General features: G+C 39.7%; 1 protein-coding gene across 3 annotated transcripts in view; it reads left to right on the plus strand.

Moving 5' to 3' along the window:
* The window catches only part of aak1b (AP2 associated kinase 1b), a 33028-nt gene that overhangs the window by 10695 nt on the left and 6686 nt on the right, over window positions 1–15647 (plus strand). The window contains exons 6-21 of one of the 3 annotated variants that reach the window (XM_053476295.1): window positions 365–446; window positions 665–797; window positions 1097–1200; window positions 2940–3028; window positions 3276–3421; window positions 3600–3682; window positions 3771–4052; window positions 4345–4517; window positions 4986–5284; window positions 6425–6508; window positions 8479–8538; window positions 9824–9928; window positions 10058–10144; window positions 10690–10800; window positions 10956–11057; window positions 11563–12112. In XM_053476295.1, coding sequence (XP_053332270.1) covers window positions 365–446; window positions 665–797; window positions 1097–1200; window positions 2940–3028; window positions 3276–3421; window positions 3600–3682; window positions 3771–4052; window positions 4345–4517; window positions 4986–5284; window positions 6425–6508; window positions 8479–8538; window positions 9824–9928; window positions 10058–10144; window positions 10690–10800; window positions 10956–11057; window positions 11563–11651 — 2029 coding nt within the window. In that variant the 3' untranslated portion in view covers window positions 11652–12112. Of the gene's footprint in view, window positions 1–364; window positions 447–664; window positions 798–1096; window positions 1201–2939; window positions 3029–3275; window positions 3422–3599; window positions 3683–3770; window positions 4053–4344; window positions 4518–4985; window positions 5285–6424; window positions 6509–8478; window positions 8539–9823; window positions 9929–10057; window positions 10145–10689; window positions 10801–10955; window positions 11058–11562; window positions 12113–15647 lie in introns of those variants that run through there. The other 2 variants (XM_053476292.1, XM_053476294.1) reach the window with 2 other exon arrangements.

Consider the following 15647-nt stretch of genomic DNA (forward strand, 5'->3'; position numbering starts at 1 on the left):
AAGATTATCAATGAGAAATAAATTATGTAATAAAATAAGAAAAAATATATAGATAAAAACTTTAGCTTTAGACACATAGAACAACAACAACAAAAAAGCTTTACAAATAAAGAAACCTTTAGTTTAAAACAGAATTCAAATGGAGATGACCGGAGTGTGTGCGAATGTGCATGAACGTGCACTCCGTCTTTCCCTTTTTCTTTCTCCATCACTGTTTTTTTTTATAATCATTTGTCAATTCCTATCTTTTCCTTCCTTTGTGTTATACCTGGTAAATCTGGTAAAGCACCAAAGGTTGATGCTGAGGAGGTTTCTATGTGTTTTGATTAAAAGTGTGTGTGTGTGTGTGTGTGTGTGTGTGTAGGTATACCACTCTCTCATACCGCGCTCCTGAGATGGTGAATCTGTATAATGGTAAACTTATCACCACCAAAGCAGACATCTGGGTCAGTATCTCTCTCTCTCTCACACACACACACACACACACACACACACACACACACACACACACACACACACACAAATGTCAGATTTCGTATCTACATTCCAACACTGTACTCCAGATTGATGTGCTTTGTCTTTTGATTTTTATCAGTAGTTCCATTAGTTTTGTGTGTGTGTGTGTGTGTGTGTGTGTGTGTGTGTGTGTGTGTGTGTGACACAGGCTCTAGGCTGCTTGCTGTATAAGCTGTGCTTTTTCTCGCTGCCCTTTGGAGAGAGTCAGGTGGCCATATGCGACGGAAGCTTCACCATCCCAGATAACTCGCGTTACTCCTACGACATGCACTGTCTGATCCGTGAGTGTCTCCGCTCACACTGCAGAGGTCCACAGGGACATCAGGAAAACCACAGGAATAACGCATGATTGCACTATTGCTTCACGAGACATAACTCTTATACACGCACACACACACACACACACACTCTTTAATAACCCTGTTCCTTTTGTAATAAGGTGATAAAAGCACTAACAGCGTTTCTCAGCTATGGTTGTGGGAGCCACTGATTCATTCTTCACCTTCTGATGGTCTGTCTGTCTTTCTTTCTTTCCTCCACTCGTCCTTCTTCTGTCTACTGGTGTGTGGTTCTGGATCAGGCTACATGCTGGAGCCGGATCCGGATAAACGTCCCGATATTTATCAAGTGTCTCACTTTGCTTTCCGACTCGCTCGACGTGAATGTCCTGTCCAAAACACACAGGTCAGTCTCACTCTCTCTCACTCTCTCTTTCTTTTGTTTTTTTCCGGAATGAAAAATAATCTCAAAGATGTTGAGGGAGGCAAAGAAGAAGTAAAGAGGAAAAATAAATGATATAAAAGAGTCCTATTCTGGAGGATCTTTGTTCTAAGTACGAATTTCTCTGTTGCCAGCTGGAAATGAAATTTCCCAACATGCCATCATTAGGAAAGATTCATACGTCGAAAAAAAAAAAAAGGCTAGGTTTTACAGTTATTTTTAGTACCAACACATATTTTCATATATAAACAATATAAATTTTATTAAAAGAAAAAAAAATCTACTTGAGGAGTTTAACACATAAGTAGAGGTATGTGTTGAGTCCTGTTTAACAAAAGAAAAAAAGAAAGCGTGTGAGATGTCATCTTAAAAAAAAAACAAAAACAAAAAACCTTTTCTCCTTAATAATTGCTTCTAAGTCGTACTGAATTCCAAATCGCTCTTCAACCCTATTTGGTCACTATTTGGTGTGTGAGACCAGGGATTGTACACCCTAGTGCACTAGCTTTTTCTAAACGCTATTTGGGATCTAAATAAACAGCTTTTAAAGCAAAAAAATTTTTTTAAATATAAAGTAAATCTCGTAACAACCTCCAGACTGTCCACCACCTACACAGTTTATTCTTTTCACCTTTTGGCTACAAAGTACCTGTAACAATTTAAACCTACTTTCACTTCTGTTAATTGCACTAACTGTCAGTCGCAAAATAAAGTCCTTAATCAAAGGAGAAAATCACAATCTGTTGATGATAAATGGTGTTTGTGGATTTGTTGTATAGGAGCAATATCACGCTCAAGGTTGTTCTGTTATGCTACAATTCGTGGGCTTGTATTCCAAAACACTCGTAAACCAAATAGATTTTTTTCCATAAGAAATAATAGAAAAGCAAATTATTCTTTTCACAGCCCAAAAAATAAATACATAAAAATAATTAACACAAAATATAAAGTCAAAATAAAGTGCACTTTACCTTTAAATAAATCCTGATAAATAAGTGTTTTTGTTTGTGCGCGCAGTGTCCAATAAGACGCGCGTGCACACAGACACAAAAAGCAGGCTGAGTCTTGAGCAGAGAGAGAAAATGTATCTTTAACCACTCTAATGAGACTTGCTTTTGATTTACACGCACGCTGTACACACACGCATACAGTCACAAAATAGAATATGTTTTTATTATACACACACACACACAGACACACACACACGTGTTCACAGAGTTATAGTCAACAGTACACACGTGCACAGATGTTGATTATACCAGTAAGAGACACGCACTAAGACGCTTAGCCACAATTTTGCAGCGAAAGAGAGAAAAACCTTAGGCTCAGTTGCGATCACGTGACGCTCAGCGTCAAAACAAGAAACGCATCCGTGATGCATGATACTCGGTACTAAGACTTTGTTTTCAAGGTCAAAATTTATTAAAAATATTTGCTCGTCTTGCGGAACACTTGCAAACCGCGTTACTCGCAATCTGAGGTTCCACTGTATCAGCACAGATGTGATGTAGCTGCTCACCTCTTGTGTGCTATTGCTTAATTAGCAGAAAAGAACGAGTGTGTGATAACTGATGAAACTGACTCGGCTTGTGGTTTCTGGTGGTTTGTTTCTACTGTATTCTCTAATTTGTACCCTATTTCAAAAGCACTGGAAATAAGCAGACGATTTACAGTATATCTATGGTGTTTGTTTAATTTTGCAGAATTCTTCACTCCCTGCTAAGCTCCCTGAGCCAATAAGAGCGAGTGAGGCGGCAGCAGCGAAGAAGAGCCAAACACAGACGAAGGCCAGGTAAACCGCTCATAGTTGACTTTAACTGAGACTGACCTGGAGGTCTCCACTGTTATGTTGCGTTATTTATGCTGATATTTGTGTACTTATTTTGTTATTTATTGGGCCATTTTTAAAACTAAAATGGGACCTGGTTTCAAATGTTTCAAATGTATTTAAGTTGTGGTGACAGAACTTTATAAACTTCGGAGCAAATGAATGTTAAGTGTGTGTGTGTGTGTGTGTGTGTGTGTGTGTGTGTGTCTAGGCTTACAGATCCCATTCCCACCACTGAAACGTCCATTACACCACGCCAGAGGCCCAAAGCTGCTCAGGCTCAGCCAATAGGAGGCGTCCTGCAGATCCAACCTGCTGCACTGACGCCACGCAAGAGAGGTACACCTATACACTCAGGTACACACACGTCACACACACCTCTCATACACTTCAGACATAAACCATTGGCAAAAACGACGCAAACTCTTGGGCAAACCTGATTCCCTGCCGAGACATGTGACGCACATCGCTCACAAACCGTAGGAAACTTTACACAGCCAGAGTTTCCAATCTCTCTCTCTTTCTTTCTCTCTAGCCGTGAGTGTGAATTTGGCTCAGCCAGCCGCAGCACTGCAGTCCCAGCTCACACACTCCTCTAACCAGCCCCAGCACAAACAGGTCAGTATGTGAGTGTGTTTTTATCCCGCAGTCATCAATCATTCATTACTCGACTCGAAGTTATTGTGTGCGCGTTTGTGTGTAACAGCCCGTCCAGCCAATCCCAGTTTCAGCACCTGTATCAGGAAGTGTAACTCCGCCTGTAACAAGCCCCGCCCCTCCAGCAGCAACAAGTCCTGCTCCGCAAAAAGCCACACCCACTCCGTCAAGTCCCGTTCCACCTACTGCTCCAGCACGTAGCTCCAAGCGCAAACAACAACAAAATCAACAACCGGCACCGCAACAACAAAAACAGCCTCCTCTTGCAGCACAGCCACTTGACGCTACACCTACTACCACACCTCCTGCCCCACCCACTGCTGGGGAAATGGTAATCATCTTTGTGTTCACATTTACAGAGTTGACAAAACAAATCAGCAAGCACCTCCTTTATCATAAATCATATAAAAAATTGCATAAAATATATCAGGAATTAATAACTAGCATATAAATATAATAGTTTATAATTTAGGGCGTTTTCGTTCGTTTTCGGGGGTGCAGTCATTCCTGGGAATCGGTACAAATAAATCGTGTCTAATGTGAAAAACGCCTGCATAGTCTGTTTAATGTCCTGTGTGATTTATGCTTTGTCCTTTGACATTTTTAAAACTTTTCCCCACCAGCCAATCACCCCTGGCCTTTCCCAGACCCCGCCCTCTTCTCCAAAAACCCAAAAGGCAGGCCACAGACGCATCCAGAGTGATGTCACACACAGCGCAATGGTTGGTGTGTGTGTAAGCGAGTCCACGCAGCAGCTGCAGGCTGCCTCAGCCGAGGCGAACCTCAACAAATCCAAGTAACAACCGCACTGTTACAGTTAGACTTGTTACAGTTTCCTTACATACAAATTTCTGTTCACATTCAAAGGTCAATGGGTGCTTTGGACTGAATTCAATTTTGGTGAAAAATGTGATCTAGTTTAAATAGCTGGATTTTGCAGGGTAATTCAGGCTACACAGTGAGATAACTGTCTGCTTCCTATTAAAGTGACATTACATTAGATGTAACCATGACAATGAATCCAGACAAAGTAAGGTATGTGCCAAAATATACAGTACTGAAACTCGCGCATCTCGGACGTGTATTCGTGTTTCTCACTACTCTATATTTCGGCACATACTGGATAATGCACCTATGTTAGGATACTGAATATCTGGGTTCAGTGGTTTCATGGCCTCCTCGCGTCAACTCTACATCTCGTCGTGTGTTTGAAAAGCTGTTTTGAGATCGATCTCTCACGTGTGTTTGTACTCTCACGCCACAGGTCAGCCAGCGCCACTCCATCCAACTCACCACAGTCTTCCCAGCAGAGTGTCTACGAAACCGGCCAGCAGTGTGCAGTCATCACTTCTGCCCCGAATCTTGTCATCACTTCTGCTCAAAGTCTTGCCACTCTTTCTGCCCCGAGCCTAAGTGCACCACCTGCTCCAAGTCTTAGCACCCCTGCTGCTTCATGTCTCAGTGCCCTCGACCAGCCGTCCTGGAACCCGTTTGGAGACGACAACTTCTCCAAGCTGACAGCCGAGGAACTGCTTAACAAAAACTTCACCAAACTTTCCAAAGGTATGAAATGTTACCTTTTCCGTTTTTCAGCTATTCAGAATGAACCACAAGTCGCTGTCTCACTTTGAATCTCTATTAAGTTTTGAATGTAACAAATCTCAGCAATATTCTTACAAATATTAGAGCTGGGCGATATGTCCTACAAATTGAATCTCCGGTTGTTTAAGACAAAATTTGATTTTTTATTTAAAAAAAAAAAAAAAAAAAAAATTATCCAAATTTAAAAAAAAGGGAATAAAACACTAGAGGGTACAGGATTTTTTTTTTTTTATTATTATTTAAGCAAAAACAACATAACCTAACAGGACTCGCATATTTAGACTAAAAGTGTAAAGTGCAAACTTACTTTCACTAAACTTTATTATTCACTAACTTCACTAACTTTATTAACGTTATTCTAGCAAAATATGAGGAATTGGTAAAGTGCAAGCTGCAGTCCCAAATTACTTTTTCATGAAATAAATAGTTCTACAGGTAAAAAATTTAATAAAAAGAATATATATATTTTTAAATAACTAAAGAAAAATTATTTTGTAAACTATTTTTAGCAAGGAACAGAAGCCTGTCCACTGCATCAAGCTTGAGACATGCCCTGTGCCATCGATAAAATATATTCTTTAAAAAAAAAAAAAAGATTACTTAATAATAACGATTAATAGCACAGCTTTAACAAATAGCTACCAAATGCTGTAGTTTTTCCAAATGTAAATACTTTTTTCCCCCCAGATTTGATTCAGGTACTAAGTTACAGACATACTTACTGGATGCTATTAGAGGATCTCATGTAGCAGTTATGATATTATGACTCTCACGCTCCTCTCTCATAGGAGGCTTATAATCAACAGCAAGTTTTCATACTGGATGGACTCTAAATTTATTCCAGACTTGCTTCTGTTGGACAGGAAAACTGTCACATTGAGTACAAATGATAAGTAATCACTGTAACGTAGCGAACATGAGGGGAACATAGCAGTTCTGGGGAAACCATATGTAAAGATCTACAGGAGAAGGTTAAACTTGATAAAAAAAAAAAAAAAAAATCAATATTAGGAAAACCTGACGTCATAAGCTATAATGCATATCCAAGAGGCTGAGTGTGTACTGTACGTTGTGTGTGTGTGTGTGTGTGCATGCATGCAGAAACCGCAGAGCCTCAGAGCATTTGCTGCACAGAAGAACTTCTCCCTGGACTGGACTCTGTTGAACCCATTACTCAGCCTTCAGGTACTTAAAGAAAAACACACGCACGCACACACATACACTTGTACATGTGGTTCATATTAAACCAAATCTTTCTTAATATCCTGTTCACACACCGAGCTCTTGTGTATGTATAGTGTATAGCTTTTATCCCAGCTAAAGAAGGGCTATAAAGGGGAACATATGTTTTTTATTTGGAACTTTTTTTGATGTTACATCACAATGTTTGGCATCAGAGTGTGTACAGCACATGGAGCAGTGACGAACGTGTATAGATGCGTTCCCCCACATGCAACTTGGCATATGGTCAGTTGACGCATGCACATATCACTGAGCCGATAATCTGCTCGCCATACACGCTTAAGGCCATAAGTATTTGGACATCTGTGCAGTTTTTCTTATCTTTTCCTCCATATACCACCACAAAAGGATTTGAAATGAAACAATCAAGACAAGATTGAAGTGCAGGTTTTCAGCTTTAATTTAATCAGTTTAACACAAATGTTGCATTATTCATTGCCAAGTACAAGTAAAAAAAAAAAAAAAAATTTATACAAAGTCCCCTCTATTTTAACAGGCTCATGAGAATTTTGGACAACTGACTCATAAGCAGCTTCCCGGCCAGTTGTGCCCTGTTTCTTGGTATTTCATGACAGATTAAAGGTTTACCGTGGCCTGTGTTGATCCTGCGTTCGGTAGCTGTTAAAATGCAGTCTAAAGAAGTGCTGATGCAAGTAAAGGAGGCCATCAGTAGGTCGAAAAAAACAACAACAAAACAAGACAGACCTATTAGGCAAATAAAAAAATTTAACATTCTTAAAATAAACTGGAATTAATTGAGGACATCAGCAACACAGTGGCATTAAATATTCTTGAAGACCCACGAAATCAGTTCTCAATCCAATCGAGCATGGCTTTTATTTACTAAAGACAAAATTGAAGGCGGAAAGGGCCACACACGAGCAACAACTAAAGGTGGCTGCAGTAAAGATGTGGCAAAGCAGCTCAAGATTTGCCACGTTTCATAATGTTCATGGGTTCCTGACTTCAAGTTTGTTTTTGCGTTTAAATAATAGAAATAATCCTAATTTAATATTGTTAGTTAGAAATAGTACAAATTTGTCTCAGATAACCTTTAAAGCTGTAAAAATGTAGGGCTTTAAAAAAACTGCTGTAATTACTTAATCTTTAATGCAAGATATTTACTGTATTGACCCTTTAAAATTAAAGATGAAAACATGCACATTTTAGGTCAGATCTTTATTAATTAGTTCGAATCCATTGTGTGGCAAATTATGAAAATTCTCTGTACTATTTTTAACAGATTATATATTTTAATATTTTTTGGGAGGGAGAAATGTGATACCAGGTGGCTTAGCACTGTGGGCTCGTACCTCTTGGGTCGACTGTGTGATTACTTCCTTGGCTCTGTGTCGAGTTTGCATGTTTTCCCCGTGCTTGATGGGTTTCTTCCCGATACTTCTGTTTCCTCCCACTGGCCAAAGACATGCAGATTAGGTTAACTGGTGTTATATATATCATCATTTTCAGGTGATATAATTTTTTTTACACAAGCATTCAAGTAGGATCGCAGCTACAGGGTGTGTGCGTGTGTGTGTGTGTGTGTGTGTGCGCGTGTGTGTACTGTATATCTGTGTTTACCAGTGGAAAGGGAAGTGTGTGAATCTATGTTTGTGATACCACTGGCCTGGAGTACAGGCATGGGATAAGCATGTGTGTGGGTGTTTGATGCATCAGGCCTGCATACATAGAGCTACACACACACACTTCAAAGCGTTGAACAGTCAGATGTTTCGTCCTCGGATGAACTTCACATTCACTCTCGATCCTTTTACATGCCCACAGTCTTAATTCGATCTAGTGCAATCTGTATAAAACTCCTTATGTGGACTCTAAATTAGAATAAAGGAAATGCTGATAGAGATTAAGGTGACAGTCATGACTTTGTTCCTCCTTCATCTCTTTATGCTCAGCTGAAAGACCTTCTGATATTCTGGGGTTGGATTCAGGTGCTGATTTACTGGCAGTACCAGGTGAGTTCATCAGTTTTCATCCAGCTAATTCCAAGCATGTAAATCCAGAAAACAGAAAATCACACACGCACGCACGCGCGCACACACACACACACACACACACACACACACACACACACACACACACACACACACACATCCCACAATAAGGTATTTCCCCCGTCTGAGTTTTTGAAATTGTTGCAATGCATAAGAGGAAAATAAGACAAAAAGAGGTGAAATGATGCACAAATGTCTGATCCAACCTCGAGTCCCACTGCTGTTTTTAATGCACCCTTGTTTACTCTCCCTTTGTTGAGTTTATTTAACTTAAAGGGTGCGGTTATTACTTAATCTGCACAAGGGATATTTGTGTCCAGTGGGAGTTGTACAGAGTTTATTGGGCGGTATACTTTTCCTAACTGATAACTAGATGGTAGACAAAAGCTACATAAATCTAGGACAAAGACATTCAAACTTAAACATGTCATACATTTCATGTGTTGGGTGAATTCACACTTGATTTCCTTAAGAAGTCATTTTAAAATATTATCAAAAAGTTAAATTATTTTTTTTTTTGTAAGTTTAGATTTTCAGTAGGTCAGAAGTTAACATACATTTTGTTGAAATTTAGTGACTCAGAGCCTCAGGTTCAATTCAATAGCTTGATCTTGAATCAAACTTTATACGTAGCTTCTCACATAGTTTACTGGAATTTTTGTTCTTTTAACTGGCCATTACATTAAATTCATGAATTCATCCATACCGCTTATCGATGTTGTTTACTTGGGGTATTTATATGTCTGATTCAGAGAAATTCTGATACGGTGAATTAAAGTAGAAATAAATGTCTAAAACATATTGTTTTAAAATGATTTCTGTTATGAATTGTCTTTATTGATATGACATAAGAAATGTTTGGTGACATGAATTGTTTTGAATTGTGAACATCATTAGCCTTGAAGTACAGTATGTAAATCTTTGGCCTCAGCCGTAGAAACTATGTAAGAGGGTTGCTGAATAACGATCAGATGGTGTTTGGATGAGGCTCGGTGGTTAATTAGGTGAGTTTTAGATTATGCTCAGATGGTTGTTGGATGAGAAGTTAAATAGGAGCTTGATGAGGTTAAATAGAAAATAGATGAAGGCTAGATGAGGGTTAGATGGTTGTTTGATGAAGGTTAGATGGAAAGCAGGTGAAGGTTGGATGTTATTAGATGGGGGGTAGAAGACAGTTTGATGGACGTTTCACAGGTTTTTAGAGAGTGACAGTCTGTGCTTGTCTCCTTTTTTTTCCCCTGTACAGAAAAGCTAATAGAGGGTCTGAAGTCTCCAGATGCATCTCTTATGCTCCCTGACCTCCTGTCAATGTCCGACCCCTTTGGCAGTTCTGTAGAAGACATAAGAGATGGTAATATGCACACACACACACACATACACACTTGTGTTACCTCTGACACCAGTCAGGGTTTCTTCTGTCCAAATAAAACTTATGCATAATAAATAGTTCTCTCTCTCTATCTCTTCCATGAACACACAGGATGTACTGAGGCTTGTGTTGATTCCTTGATTCCTGGACTGGAGGCTCCTCAGGTTCATCCTGTGCAGACTGAAGCAGTGAGGACTGGTAGGGCTGGTTCATTAAAAATTATGACTTTTTGGAATATTCAACACAGATAGAACAATAGAGAGATGTTTTCAGCCGTTTTAAATTTGTTAGGAAAAAACAAACTCTGATAGTATAGATATTAACGTTCCCATCATCATTATTCCCTTTCATCTTATTGAAATTGTTGGCTTTTGTTTGTTTTTGTTTTTATTGAGATGTTTATTAAGTTATTTTTACATGGTTCAAAGGAAATTACTGTTACATTGCTGTTTTTTTAAGTGAGAAAAAGTCCTACAAAAGACAACAGTTTAAGATTGTGGCAGTAAAGGGTAATGAGAAATGTTTGAGAAATGAGTGTAAATATTGTTGCATCCTACAGCAGACCAATAACTTTGTGCTTTTGCATTCTGTCAGATAGACCAATATAAAATGCATATTTATTTTTGAAAAACTTTATTTTTTTACAGAATAATTACATAAACCAAATGTATGTTGTCTTTTATACTGTATGTTAGTGCCCTTGAACACTTCTCTCTCTCTTTCTCTTTCCTTCTCTGATATAGATGCTCTGAGTGGAGAAGACTCTCTCCTAGGCAGTCCTTTTTCCTCTGGCCCCGCCCCCTGTCTAGACGAATTTGCACCTGTGTCAGGAGGATCCGCCCACAGCACGACAGGTGCGATCGCTTATTGCTCACTCAGTGTTACTGTGGGGTAACACTCGATGCATCTCTGGCTGTCAGCTCCACCTTCCCAACATTTCATCAACGTTTTTTTTTCTGTATTTATATGTCCAACCCTCGTGTTGCTGTTTGGCTTTTTTTTTTTCCAGACCCGACATGCTTGATCTCTGGCTTCGAGCCACCCGGTTCGGACAAAGTGACAGATGACGAGTTTGACCCGATCCCGGTGCTGGTTTCCAAAACGTCTCAAGGTAATAAGTTTAAAATGCCTTACTTTTTTTTAGCACAATATTGTATGAGCACGTGGTTTGTGAGATCAAATTAGATAAAAGAAAAACAGCTGCTTTTAACATAGGCGTGTGTAAGAATTTTGTAATTATTGGAATTCTTTAGATCTTTTTTTACCTCCTGTACTTTCAGAGTGTCTTGCAAAAAAGAAAAAATCCTAAATAGATTTCTATCACTTGATTAAAGTGCTTTATTACTACAGAACTGTTCTTTAATAATTACCTCTCTCTGCCCTCTTTTCCTCTGTCCTACCTGATTTATTTTCTTGCCCTCCTTTCTAACACTAATGCCTGCTAATTCTTTATTTCTTGCATTTTTAACCTTTTTTTCGCTCTTGCCTTCGTAATTCCTTTTTCTTATTACCTTTTCTTATCTTTTATCTTATTATTTCCTCTCTTTCACTTCTCCCCTCTGCCTGTTCCTTTTTTTACTTTACCCCACCCGAATTGCCCCGCCCCTCTCTCTTAGGCACCTCCCACAGCGCTACTGGTTCTGACTCCAGTTTGCCCAGTTTGGCTTGTTCACTGCTGCTGGTGGATCAGCTCATCGACCTGTAGAGCTCGACGCTTTCTGTCTAAATCTCTTACGTTATCCCTTCATCCACCCGTCCATTATTCCCTCCATCTGTCTTATTGCTTCGCTCCATCCTGCTGCCCCCCTTCTTCTTATTTCATCTCTCCATCACAATCCTCCTCTGAGGCTGGTTTTTTTACTCTTTTGTGGTTCATCTCTACTTCATTCGTGTTTCGTCCATTCGTTATTCTTTCATCACAAACCTGCTTTATTCGTGTGTGTGTGTGTGTGTGTGTGTGAGAGAAAGAGAGAGAGAGAGAGAGATCTTGACATTATCGATTAATTAAACATTTATATCTTATCATGTCTCAGACTTGCACTGCACTTTATAGTTTCTATTATTTTAATTTTTATTTTATGTAATACTATTTATTATATTTATTTGCATTTTTATTACCTTTATTTCTTTATTTCCTTTTGTTTTATCATTTTCTTCTTTATTCTTGTTTTTGTCTTATTCCTCCTCTCTCTCTCTCTCTCTCTCTCTGTCATTTTTCTGTTATATTCTCTATTTTTCTTTTTTTATACTTTTTCTTTTTCATTCTATTTTCTTCAGTCTTCGTTTTTTTTTTCTCTTTCTTTCTTGTTTTTTTTTCTCTCTCATATATGCGTTTTCTCTTTCTTTCCGATTTCTCACGTTCTTTCTCTTTTATCATACATTTTTTATCTTGCTCTTGTTTCTTTTTCCTCTTTAATTCTTCCTTTTTTTCCACTCTGTTCATTTTGTTTGTTCTCTTCCCACATGCTCATGGACTCATTTCTCCCCGTTTCCTCACCGTCTACCCCTTCCTCCCCCTCTGATGTAAATAATGTGTGTGTGTGAAGCTGTAAGTGTAAATGAGCAGTGTATCTGCACTGTATGCAGTGATGTGTGTAAAGAGAGTCTTACTGTCGTTACCGTAGTGATATTAGAGATTATTATAGACTTTAACGAGAACTTTCCTGTATGCCTAATTAATAAGATTCTATGTGAATATGAATAGAGCGTTAGTGAACGAGTGAGTGTGAGATATAAACATATGTATATGAGTCATAGATTATTCAGAAGAATTCTTTATATCTTTACGTCATGTGTGTTGAATAGGCTTGGGCCGATAACCGATTATATTATTGCAATATCGTCAGGCGATGTCGTGATCGTGGACGCAGTACTGGCTCCCTCGTCTTCTTGTTTGGGGCGAATTAAACACAGTGTTCAGATCTCCATATTAGGGGCATAATAGCAATATTAGAGGGCCGTGAGTCCGTTTCCTCCTCGACTGTGGAAGTATTGCCTGAAAGTGTAGACACTCGGTGCACGATACAAATGAAGAGGCAGAATGTTCTGCTCAGATAGTTAATCACCCGGTCAGTTACTCAGTAAGTCTTCATTCATCTTAGTCAGTCTCTTAGGTGGTCAGTCACTCAGTCATGCCCTGTTAGTCTCAATCCGTTACTCATTCACTGCCATACAATTTAGGTCTTTCATTCATTCTGTCCGGTACTTTTCCACTGTCAGTCATGGTCGGTGCAACATTTGCTGTCAGTCGCAAGTCAGTCAAACGGTCTCAGTCACTGTCACTCAGTCAGTGACTCTTAGTCTCACTCAATCACTCAACCTACAGTCATTTAACCCCTAGTCAAAGGAACCCCCTGGAGTCTGTATGTCATTAGGGGCCCGATATGGAGATCTGTGATTCAGCAGTAAACCTGTCCTTCGCCACCAGAGCCAGACGCTGCCCAGCGGAGACGTCCACAGGCATACGCAGAGTTTCTGAACTCAGTATTGTGATGATCTTGCAGAGCCATGATATGAAGTTTAGCAATGATCATGAAATGAAAAAGAAATATTGGCACACGCCTGGTGTCTTTGAGCCCTGTGTGTGTGTGTGTGTGTGTGTGTGTGTGTGTGTGTGTGTGTGTGTGTGTGTGTGTGTTTATGCGAATGTGGGAAAAAAATTGAGTTTATTGGAATCTGATGTCTATTTCTGCAGCAATTCCTTGTGTGTGTATGTGTGTGTAAAAGAGAGAAAGATCTAGACCTATACAAACGTGTGTATTTAATAATGACAAGCTGATGCCTAGAAACACACACATCTCAGCATGAATTACTTTTACATTAAGTGCTTGTGACAAAAATTTCAGTCAGAGGTGTGTGTGTGTGTGTGTGTGTGTGTTCATATGTGTATGTGTGTGTGTTCTCTTTGAAATGGCAATTCTAAGAGTTGGGTCCAGTATAAACACGTCTGTTAAAAGCACAATCTCTCCTCTTTTCATCCATTTTCTCCCTTCTGTCTCTTCCTAACTGCCAGAGAGGGCTCGTCTGTGAAACCCTTCTCTTTTCTATGTTTATTTTTATAACCTTATTTAGTCCGACTTCCATTCTTTCATAGATTTCTTGATCCTCTTTTGTGAACTATTTTTCTCCCTTTGTCACATTTTCAATTTCACAATTTATCATTTTCATCTTTCTCACCACCTTTCCCCCTATATCTCATTCCTTCCCTTCTTTGAATCTTTCTCAATCCTTTCCCACTCTTCTTTATCTCCTCATTTAATCTCATCCTTTTCCTTTTTTTTTTTAACGTGTCATCTGACTCCCCCTCTATCCTACTTTGCCCTTGATTAACCAGGTGAATGATTTACCAAACAATGCTGAACTGTACTCCCATAACTTAATCATCGGTCGCGCTGCTAATCAGCACTATCGATTCATTAATGTGAATGACCATATTGAGTGTTTGCCTGTTTAAACGGTTTCCCTCTGCTGTAGTGTGCACGGATTATTACCGAACCTGTCACAGTCCACACGCAGGTCCATCCTGATTTAGCGCTCTGTTATAATGATAATTATTTATTTTTACCCCCGATAAAGCCCAAGCTCATATTTCCCTGCCGTGTACAGTCGCGTGTAGAAAAAAAAACGCCGCTAACCCCTATGCAATCTCAGCGTTTCAGCGTAGAACACACCTCTGTCCTTCAGTCGCCTTGCAGCCGCAGTTAAGACTTCTTGTGTGTTTGTGCGGAGATTACCTACAATTCCTTTTATGCGCTCAGATGTTGTTTTTCTTGTTTGTCGGGGTTCGAATTGTCACCGTAGCAAAATCCGGAACCTGTGTGTAAGAGCAGAGACTCCATGTGCACCTTCTATATTTTTGTCTAAAAGAGGTTAAAAAAAGAAGAAAAAAAATGAAGAACGCGTGTTCAATAAACATGTACATGTGAACCGTAAGTGGTCAGTAGTGTTCATTGGTGCAAACACCTCACTTTTCTCTCTCAGCAGCAACAAGGAATGAAACACTACACAACGTCTTCTTAATAGTCCCAGTAGAACATTTCCCAGTGATTATTGTTTTTTTTAACACATACTTTTTATTTGTTCATCGTTATGGTGGTCATAACATGTATTGTAAGTTTTTGCTATTACTCATGTATTAGTTATAAGGAGTCATTCCCTCACTAGTCTCTCTTTTTAATCTCTGTATTAAAGTTAATATATAACATGCACCATCAAGTGCTCATCACTATCGTCCTGAGATTGCGAGTTTGAGTCCAGGTGTTTGCTGCAGCTCTCCGCAGCTGGGAGCACAGAGAGAGCAGGAGGGATGGCATACTCGCACTCACATCCATCGTAGCTACACTAGCAAATCATGGGTGTCTTTGAGCTCCCGCAATCGGGAAGCAGTGTCCTCTGATGGCAGATGTGTGAAAGACGGTTCAAATAGTTGGCAAGGAACCAGGAGAGACTGTTGAAGCATGGTGCTGACCCTTCCTTGGTGGCTTGCTCCGTGTGGGAGAGTTTCCAGCACGGACGGACTGGAAACGCACAGAGACAGAACAGTCGTACCTCTCGTCCATACCAATGTGTTGCTGGCATTACATAATCAGCCCGTGACCGCAGGATAGCAGGCCTTGGAGAGCAATACACTGCCAGCCTTAGCGTATCGAGACGAACCCCCCCCCACGAGCCGTGGAGCTGGCCATGGTGCTGAAGGGTTTCC

This window comes from Clarias gariepinus, chromosome 17 (genome assembly GCF_024256425.1).
Source record: "Clarias gariepinus isolate MV-2021 ecotype Netherlands chromosome 17, CGAR_prim_01v2, whole genome shotgun sequence".
NCBI classification, from domain to species: domain Eukaryota; kingdom Metazoa; phylum Chordata; class Actinopteri; order Siluriformes; family Clariidae; genus Clarias; species Clarias gariepinus.